The sequence below is a fragment of the Sinocyclocheilus rhinocerous genome, unplaced genomic scaffold (genome assembly GCF_001515625.1).
Source record: "Sinocyclocheilus rhinocerous isolate Xijiao unplaced genomic scaffold, SAMN03320098_v1.1 scaffold711, whole genome shotgun sequence".
NCBI lineage: Eukaryota > Metazoa > Chordata > Actinopteri > Cypriniformes > Cyprinidae > Sinocyclocheilus > Sinocyclocheilus rhinocerous.
In genome coordinates this window covers 435,746-446,903 of record NW_015641018.1, presented here as the reverse complement: position 1 = coordinate 446,903, position 11,158 = coordinate 435,746, and the positions used below count along the sequence as shown (strand labels likewise).

The window sequence follows — 11,158 nt, the reverse complement described above, 5'->3', positions numbered from 1 at the left end:
ACTGACCTCTGCATCTGGACTCATTTAAGCAACAGAACGTCAGTGTTGTCTCGTGACTGGCTTCAGCATAAATAAACTATCTAATAACCAACAGAACAAAGAACCTGGTATCTGGAAATGTTCCAGCGACAAACACTCCTGGACCCCATGACCGTTTAACGAGATCTTGTTACCAAGCTCATAGCCTATAACTTATCAAAGCACATATTAGCCCGTGGCCAGGGAAAATACAAATATTCAAATTGTTAAAATATACTGAGGTTAACGTCTCGCTGGACGACCGTTGATAAAGTGTAAACTATCAAATTGGAAATCAGTTCTAATCAGGTTGACTTCGAATTTCAGATTCGATTCCGTTCAAAACCTGAGCTAGAATAATAATGATTAAGTCCCTAAGAAAAGTAATCTGATATTACAATGCACATCCCATATATATACACACACACACACACACAAATATACACTGTAAAAAATGACCGTGAATTTAACGGTAAAAGACTGTAAAAATGCTACAGTAAAAACCTGTTAAATGGTTAACGGTAAATTCCCCTACTATATACGGTGAAAAACTGTATTGGACATTACATGTATTGGACATTAATTTTACGGTAGTATACCGTTTTTGGAAGTGGAAAAAGACCGTATAATTTACAGTGAATAACCGTAAATTGACATTCCCAGAATTCCCTGCGTTACATTTCAAATTTTATGTTTTTTTGTTGAAATAACTGTTTCTTCTTAGTTTTTTCTTATCAGTTTTGAATATTAGGGTTGTGTGTTACACCTAATGTTGTTAAATGAATGTTTATTGAATTATTTCAGTTTCATGTGTGTTACCATGATGGTGTTTGGTGTTTGTGTGAATGACACTGTGCACCTTCTATATATGTTATTATTTAAAAGCTGCTTGTGATGGGCTTTGGTTCATCATGTGACTTTCTCAACACCACCTGCATTTGGTGGTTATCAGTGTATTACAAAGGTACAAAACAGATTTCAGTACTTCAATAGGTTGGTATATTAACATTATATCAGTTAATGAAATTACGGTATTTAACTGTAAATTTAAGATAAAACCGTAAAACCTAAAATGTTGCTACCGTATTTTTTATGGTAAAATTCCGGCAACCACAGCGTAAATTTTACAGATTTTTTTTTTACAGTGTAGATGTACTATAGACATGGATGGACGGACGGATGGATAGAGTTTTCAATTAGTAACAGTCTACATGAATCTGAGGTGTCATTCATATCTGTCATTCATGTTAACATTTAATCAACAAACTAGAAAATAAAATTATCATCAAAACTTGTCATTAAGTGTTAGTGTAAACTTATCATCAAAAGTTGAACATTTCACACCAAAAGGGGGAATCACACTCAGGAAGGAAAAGAACGCTACTGAGCATGTGTTAAATAAGTGTCATGACTCTTACTTTTATAAGACTGAAGAAATTTAGAGTGTTACAATTGCCCTGGTCTCACCTACACTCCAATCTCCAGCACCCGAGTCCATTTTTATCCCTTTCATCTTGTGAAGGAGGCAACAAGAAAGCCAAACGTTTGCACCCCTGTTCATTCTATTTCCTGCACTGTCCTTCCATCTATTTTATCCTTTACTCTATTTCCTCACTTCATAGTCTATTACAGCAGAAAAGAAAGAGAGAAGGCCAACAAGACAAGACTGTGCTAACATAGCTGGGTGAAAAACGGCACATTAACGCAGAGTCCTGACGGCACACTGACAGCTCACAAGCAGCATTCCTCTCTGAGACTGACAACACAATTACATCCTTTTAACACCGCTCATATTCAAACCATCATCCATATTCAATCCCCTCTAGTGCTGAGAGCTAAAAGGAGTACAAAATAAAATCTATTCAATACAGATTTATGAATTTATTTCAACCAAACAGCCATCAGCCATTGACCTACATATATAAAAAGTAAAAAACAGCAACAACAAAACAATTATTTATACACACCCTACCATTCAAAAGTTAAGAGTTAGTAAGATTTTATAATGTTTTTGAAGGCTGTCTCTTATGTTCACTAAGGATGAATTTATTTGCCACAAAATAAAGTGAAAACTGTTATATTGTACAGTTATTTTATTTTTTATATTTATTTTAAAATGTCATTTATTTCTGTGGTGGTAAAGCTGAATTTTCAGCATCATTCTATATGTGACCCTGGACCACAAAACCAGTCTTAAGTCACTTGGGTATATTTTTAGCAATAGCCAAAAAAACATTGTATGGGTCAAAATTATCGATTTTTCTTTTATGGCAAAAATCATTAGGATATTAAGTAAAGATCATGTTCCATGAAGATATTTTATACATTTCTTACCGTAAATATATCAAAACTTCATTTTTGATTAGTAATATGCATTGCTGAGAACTTCATTTGGACAACTTTAAAGGTGATTTTCTCAGTATTTAGATTTTTTTGCAAATAGTTTCAAATAGTTGTATCTCGGCTTTTATATTATATATAAATATTATTTATTCAGCTTTCAGATGATGTATACATCTCAATTTCAAAAAAATTTTACCCTTATGACTGGTTTTGTGGTCCAGGGTCACATATAATAATTTTTTTTCACATGACCAATTTTTGCTCATATATTATATGAATCCTATATCCAGGTCCCAATCGCTGCTGTGAAGTATGACAACATCTTCTGAAGGCTTAAAGGAGGACACAATTTTACAAAACATACTTTTCTTTTTTCCTCTCAATAAACCGATACTGTATTCTGAATTCATGAGGAAAACCTCATTATGCAATAATGCATCCATGTGCGAAGGAAACCAGAGGGCTCTTGAATAGCAAATGTGACACTCTCTCAAATGCAGCGAGAGAAGTTTGTGGGGAGATGCTCACGCTCGAGCTGGCATTTCTAAAGCATTTATTTATTTTCGCTTATATCCCACCTCTGTTCCTCCTCACCACCTCCCTTTATGAAACCTTTATGAATATGCACTTCCACCCCCCGTGGCTGTTTCTCGGGCAGGAAAACGACAAAAATGGGATGCCGTCATTGTGCAAAAAGTTTTGGGGCGGTCGCGTGAGGGGGAGCTGGCGGGAATAAAAGCGGATGATAATGGGGAGCTCTAGGCCACGTTTAAAGATGAGAGGACAAACACGTGGTAAGTGCAGGAAGCCATCATTACCTCCTGAGGGGGAGAGAGATAAACAGTGATAAACATACGGGGTGGTTGTAGGAGAATGCCGGTCTGTGTGGGTGTCAGACATAGAGAGAAGCAGAGAAAGAGGGAGGAAAATGATATTTCTGCTTGTTAGTGACACATGGAAATGGCTGTTTACCAACATTCCCTGCACAACGAGGTCTGACTCACACGGTTTATTCATCTCAATTACTTACAACGCCTAACTCAGCTAACAGCAAAAGAATATTTCTTTAAAAAATGACAGAAAGGAAAAAAAAGTGCATCTTTAAATGGTATTATACAGCTTTCTCCTGCAGCCAGGAAGACAAGGAGAATGGAGAGAGAGAGAGAGAGAGAATTTCATTTCCAAGTGCAAAAGCGATTATTTATTCAAAGGAACAACATTAAAAAAGATATAATATGCCAGAGATAAACAAAGTGCTTTTTTTAATACCGTTTTCACTTTCACTCCTTCCTTAGGGGTCTGTTTGGTGGTCAGACTGAAGCCGAGCATCTTACCGGCCAACTCTCCAACAACAGCAGGACTGAAAGAGAGACATTTTTATACTTTTCATTTATTGTGATATATATATATATATATATATATATATGAATGTATGTATGTATGTATCTCAAACTTAGACTTGCTTACAGTTGATCCAGTTGAATCATGATTTTTGTATAGAGTTTCTGAAATGTTTTATTTTTTAGAATAACATTATTAATTATAGAATGCTATTAATTTATACATCAAAACTCTGTTGTAAATATGTATCTTTAATTACTATATCTTTAGCTGTCATACGAACAACTAAGCTGTAACAAACTATTGTCAGTCTCACAAACCTAAAATATACATCACAGTAAACAATCTCAATTCATTTTAAATTGACTCGGCTCAGTGAGGGAGTCAGTTGTGAGCTCAAAGGAATGAAAGAGGAATGATTATAGTATACACTACATGACTTTAGGCCTGATCTTTACTCGCTGACAGTTTTCTGGAGATAGTAGACACATGACTGACGATACATGGTGTGAATTATCAAAGACACCATCTGAGACAGGTACTGATGCCTGAGAAATATTTCCCAAGCTAAATATCTGAACCTGTCTGTGATGAGTTTTGACTGGAAATGACATCGGTGATGACCTACAGCCAATGAGAGAGAGCCACGGAACATGGGACATTTCAGGGGGAGGATTTGTAGTTTTACGAGAGTTCCTTTATGATTCCTCGCGCATGCATTTTGTAAATGAAAGAGTTGTCAGGAATTCTTCCAAGGTAAATATTGTGTAATGTGACCCCCAGTCACATTCACTTCCACGATGAAGTCAGAAAACTTTTCAATCTACAAATCACCATCATTTACCATGAATTTACTGTAGTAACACTAACTGCACCATAGTATTATGGCAAAAATCTGGAATACTCATATAGAATTTTATTATATTATTAATGTAGACATGTATAAAATATATTCAAGGAATAATGGAATATAGATATTTTTGTGTACTTAGACTACTGTTTTTCATACAAATACCTAGAAACCGTACAGTTATATGTGTGCTTTTAACTGTGGTTATCATGATCTAAATGTATACTACTGTGGAAGACCAATGGTTAATTTTAATAAAACTCAAATAGTCAGAATAATTTTAAAAAATGAGGTTGTTTAATTTTTACAGATGTTACTGTTTTTGACAATTAACATAAATTTACATCTGCATCCTTACTCAAGCTACTACTACTGTAGATATTTTTGTAATATTATTAATATTGCAGCTAGTACTGCAAACTGTGCTGAAAATACATGTCATCAAAGTCAGGCAAAACAAACCTGTTTCTTGATTTGAAACAATATCACCCATTAGAACATGCAGAAACTAAGAAATTAATTTTTCTATTAAGATATTTATTTTGTTAAAGAAAAAAAATGACTGGAAAAGTGTAAAGAATTCAAAAATATGAAGTGCTTGTCATGTTCTGATCATAAAGAGTAGTTTAAAACCACAATTAATTGTTTGGTTTCTACAACTTTCACTTTGGAGCAAAAATTCTGCCTTTAAACTTGAAAAAAATAAAGATTTGAAATTTATCGTGATAATTACCGATATCAACTCGTATGAAAAATTGTATCATTCATTTTTTTGGCAGTATCGCCCAGTCCTACATGCAGGAAACACTGATGCAAGATGATATCTGATCAAACTGTATGTGGACACAAGTTTTCCCAGACTATTATGTATTTTTCGCAACTGTGATTATTTTATTCAGTTAATGCATGTGTGCTAATATAAAGAGCTGTAGTGCTCAATTTGCTGATCACGTATCTCTCTCTCTTCTCTCTGCATCATCTTTTTATTGTACTACAAATAACAATGGTACAGACGAACAACATAAAAAAAAGAAGTTTTAGTTTAAGAAATGCATACTAGCGAACTCTCGAGGATCTCTCAGGGCCACAAAAAGCACTGTGCTCATTTGCTAGATAAAACAGATCAGGCTGCGTTTCAGAGTGTTTTCTCTGGCCGATTCTCTTCATCCCGAATGCCAAAGTACACTACATGACAGTGATACACGACGCAGGCATTCAGTCATAAATCAGCCCCTACTTGAGGAAAACTCATGGCTTTCTGGTAAAGTTTTCAGAGATTGCTATATTTCAAACGTCTCCCTCATTCTCAAGGGGGTTTTTTTAACAACATTTTTATAGTTTCTATAACACTTATAATTTGTTAAGCTAAGGAATCCATCATTCCACATTACAACTGAGTTTTAAGGACATCACAAATGCTAGAGAGGGTAGAGTGATATTCTGCTCTATTTTCTTGGTGAGAAATACAGGGTGTCAAAGAATGACAGGGGTTTTAAGAGGAATGAAGGACAGGAAAACAGGATCTATTCTTTGTCAGAAAATAGGTCTAGGCAGGTACTCACTCTTTTGTTAAATGCACCCCTCCTTTCAGGCCGCTGTCGAACACTCCTTTGCCTCTTCCTCCCGCTAAAATCTGAGCTTTCAGGACAATCTCCTTCGCTTCTAAAGTGACAAAAGTGATAAAAAAAAAAAAAAGGTTAGAGCCCCAAGATGCCAAGAAAAAAGGTGCGCCAGATACAATGTAGCGCTTAGCAAGTGATGCAGTTCTAATCTGGCCTTTAAGAGACTCACACAGTACATAACCTCAACAAACACACAGATAAACAAGCAAGAGAAAAACAAATGAGATCGGAAGAGGAGTTGGTGTTTTCAGCTGTAATTTGATTTTAAATATTACGCTGATCTCCACAGGCATGTTTTGATGATGCTTCTTCCAAAGCGGTTGGCAATTTTGTCATTATTTCTTTCATCACGGAAACATCACTGAGATGGAAGCACAAGGCTGAGGAAATAATAGCTTGTCATGAGACACTATGTTGAAACATTTGATCAATATTGTGGTATATGAATCATTTTATCCAATTTTGTGAAAAGGACCATATACTGCGACTGTAGAGTGACTGAGATTAAAAGAACCTCAGAGATTTTTTTTATTACTCTACCAGGGTGTGCAATTTATATATTGTATTCTCTATACTTGACATTTTTTACACACATTTTCCAAAAGGTAAGCTGGAGTAACTAACTGAAAAAGTGCTGTGTCATATACCTGGGGGGGGGGAGAAATCTGGAATATTTTTTCTAAAAACAAACAAATAAATAAATGAATAAATTAATTAATTAATAATTAAAGAAATGTAATTATTACATTTTTAATAATTTAATAGTAACAAAGAAAGAAAAAAAGCAAGTGACTGACAGGTGCTCTAAACCAACTGAAGCACCTGGAAGACAAAACCAGAGCTCTGTCAAAATATAAATATTAAATTATAAATATGCTTTTAATTAATTTAGTGCTGAAAATTATTGATAACAATAGCACAGAATAGGGGTGGGCAATATGACCAAAATCTTATACCACGACATGAGTAATTTTGTTTCACGGTAACTATATATATCTATATATCTATATCTATATCTATATCTATCTATCTATCCCTAACACAATATAGTTATTTTTGCTTTAAATAAGGTCTTTATGATATCAAAATTTTGGATACCATAGACATTTCATAATTTCATAATATCAGAAAAAATTAATACTAGCCTAAAAAAAAAACTCAAGACAAGTAAACAGTCAGCGATTAAATAAGAATAAGAAAATAATTACAAGCAATAGGACAAAAAACTACAGTAGAACAAATAAATAAGAAATGCTACATACACTGTATAAAGTAATCAACTGTATAAAAACACTGCATATTTACTGTGTAAATTAAATGTATATGTCTTCTTATTAAAGGGGTCATATGATGTTGCTAAAAAGAACATTATTTTGTGTATTTGGTGTACTGAAATGTGTTTATGCGGTTTAAGGTTAAAAAAACACATTATTTTCCACATACTGTACATTATTGTTTCTCCTCTATGTAACACTCAAAAGAGAAAGGAAAAATTTAAATCGCATCATATGACCCCTTTAAAGTCACAAAAGTGATTTAGTCAAGAGCAGTGAGAGATTTTCTCTCTTTTGTTGTTTGATTAACATGAATGGCAGGCAGCAGGAAGATTAGACTGCTGTCACTTTAAGAGCTGCCTGGCTCAATATACTGTTACACGTGTTCTCTTTCTCAGCTGTTTGCTTTCACTTAAGACCTAAATTACTGTATTTACGAGGATACTTGCAAAAAGGGGCATTTTGACACATACAAGCGCGTGTATTTAACCAATTCAATACTCTCGCGCTCTTTGAACACCGTCTTCATGTGCGCATGCCTCTCAGAAACTCTCAGATAGTGTGTGCATATAGCAAAATGAGTTCTCTTTCGCTGCTGATTGCATTTAGATGGATTAAAATCACTTGTTTTTAAACCGCGATGCTTAAAAACTCATGCAAATGATAGCACAGCAATGTCACGTGAGCAAGTAACCGCGATAGAGACGACAGTCCAGAACCTCTACCGGTTGACAAATTTCTACCACCCCTAGTACAGAACTATAGTGTATATATGTTATTTTTAATTACTTCAACACTTTTTGAGAATATTTTAAACAGGGCAGGAAATGATGAAGAACAGTGAAGAATGGGATTCAGATTCGAACCCACAATGCACAACATCTTAACATGATGGAGCATGAAGTCCTCGGCTCCCACATAAGTCATTCTTAAAGAGCCACGCCGCTCTTCATGGCCCTCGGGGTGGACGTTAAGAGTTCTCACACTTTAGGTGCTGATTAAGACTCGCTATCACCGCTGTGTCTCAACCAAACCACAACTCAGCCATTGACTGGAGCGCATGCATAATTTATCACTGCCACACAGAGCTGATAGCATTGATCATGAGTGCGACCGTGAGGGATAAGAATGCAGAAGCGGCAAAAACAGAGATACGGAAGCCGCTGGATCACTTAATCTAAACTAAGAGAGATATAACAACTGAGGAGAGGCAGGCGAGGGTGAAGATTTAGCAAAACACCTCTTGTCCCGATAAGAGATCTGATAGTGTTAGACAGGAAACTCCTGCACATGGGAATGTGATGAGCGCTACAGAGAGCCAGAGATGAGAGTGATATGGAATGAGTGAAAGAGAGATACATTGAGATAGAAAAAAAGACAGATTACACCTGGACTGAGTGTTTAGCAAAACAGAGTGAATAAATGATGACAGACTTTTCATTTTTGAGTAAACTACCCCTTTTATTACCAGAAAAGTCATGCACTGATGGTCTATGTGGAGAACAACTTTTCATTAACCATTCAGGCATGTACAGTACAAGGCTAGAAAAATGCAATGCAAAATGTCTGTTGACAAAAAAAATTCACAAGAAGGAAATGACATAATTAGTTCACTGTATTTAGACTTCATGAACAGTCAAATAAATACATTGTTAGCAGGAAAATGCAGAAATCAAACACCCCTGTGGATTTTGTGAATTTAGCTGCTAAGCTACTAGGCTAAGCTGTTAACTAGAGAAGCTCTTTTGGAGGTGGAATGGGAATTGCAGCAATATTCATAAACACACACACACACACACAAGTCTGTGTGAACAACAGATGTGCTTTAACAGAAGGGTTTATCCAGCCATTTTACATTATTTAATGGATTTTTGTGAGAAGGCTTGAGATTAATAAACTAGCTCATTAAAATTGCCCCCATTATAACACAGTTATAGTTAAAAGTCATTTTTAAATATTTTTTTCTAGTAAAAGTAAGAAAGGAAAAAATGAAATTGCATCATATGACCCCTTTAAATAAATAAATAAAATTCATACTGAGCTCAAACTTTTGACCGGTAGTATCTGTATTACATTTGTGGATTGTAAGTACTGTACAGTCCTCTATCTCTGCATGCATATCAATTTGTAGAAATATATACATGTATATCATCATTATCAAATAAAGTACTGGATGGTATCCAGAATCTCAGTACGTTACGTGCAATCCATCACTTCATGTCAATTATCTCTATTTAGCGAGTGCAGAAGTAATGCCCATGCCAAATGGTGCACTTTAATTCACAGCATCCTTGTTTCTCATAGATTAATGATGTGAGCAGCAAATTAAAAAGTGGAGGAAGTACATGGCCCGTGGCTTTATGGTTTTAAAATGAGTTTATATATCATACACTTTTTTTTTTTTACACTTTGTAACACCTTACAGTTCAACACTCATGTTGACAATTTAATTCACCCATCACAAAGTGACACTTCAAATGCCTTCAAGAAAGAAAGCTGCCTTTTTGATTGTTTAACCTGAAGCTACACATCAAGTTACATCTTAAGATGATATATGAAGTTAATGCAGACATTTTTCTCTCTAGGAACAGAATGGAGCTCCAGGTGCAAGACCTACAATGTCTTCTCAAGATCAACAGACCACAAATTTTTTTTTTTTTCAACAACAGTATTTATGTGCATGTTGTGTATGCCTGCTTTTGCTACTTTTGTGTACAATACAATATATATCAAATGAACGTTCTGTGGGCTGTGTGTCTGAGGCAGAGACGGGCCGAGTGATAACTAAGAGAAAACACATTTTGTCACCTTATACTAAAAACTTATTTTTAGGAAGTGTGGGTTGGTATATACTCACACTTTGTTGCAAAAATAAGACATAGTTGGCAAAGTGTTCTGTATTGCAATGGCATTCTCATGTTTGAAAAAAAATAAAAATAGGAGTTGTAAAATGTATTTATCACTTTATTTTTATTTGTAATTTATTTATTTTTGAACACACAATGATAGCTGCATGTTTAACAGAATTAAGACCTTATTTGATATTTGTTATAATTTACTGTGCAAAATGTATTTAATACAATAAAATAAAATGGTTATTTATTAAATAGTAATTAATTAGTGAGGTTCATCAGGGAAACACAATGTAATTGCCTTATATGTCACGTTCATGTTATTTTAGTATCATTGAGATACTATTATAGTTTTAATTCATATATTGAATCAGGGTTATTTTCAGATTTTCTGTTTTTTTTTTTTTTTGTCAAAGTTATTTTGTGTGTTCTTGTCTTTTATATAAATATATGTGTGTGTGTGTGTGTGTGTGTGTGTGTATGTGTCTATGTTTTTTTAATTAATTTTTATTTCAGTTTTAATTTAGTTTTAGTTATATCAGTACATCAAGTTAAACTCAATTAAAACACTGTCTTGGCAAATAGCTGAAATTTATGGTTTTAGCTGTAGTTTCAGTTCTACTTAACTATAAGAACATTGGAATCTCATGCAGATATACAACACAAAGTTTAAGACCTTAGAAAAAATATTTACCCTTTTTTAATACTAAAGTTAAGATATTTGATAAAATAAAGAAAGATTAATGCTTTAAGACTTATAGATGCCTTGTAACAATAATATATCCATATATGTAGTCTATATCCTTACTAGTAAATACTTTAATAAAACATATTTCATGAAATATTTCATGAAGTTAT

General features: G+C 34.2%; 1 protein-coding gene across 1 annotated transcript in view; it reads right to left on the bottom strand.

Annotated features, from left to right (window-relative positions):
* Window positions 1–11,158, bottom strand: part of LOC107753779 (succinyl-CoA ligase [GDP-forming] subunit beta, mitochondrial) — a 110,748-nt gene that overhangs the window by 62,428 nt on the left and 37,162 nt on the right. Inside the window, exons 3-4 of the mRNA XM_016570004.1 lie at window positions 6,115–6,214; window positions 3,631–3,721 (exon numbers count right to left, since the gene is read on the bottom strand). Coding sequence (XP_016425490.1) covers window positions 3,631–3,721; window positions 6,115–6,214 — 191 coding nt within the window. The remainder of the gene's footprint in view (window positions 1–3,630; window positions 3,722–6,114; window positions 6,215–11,158) is intronic.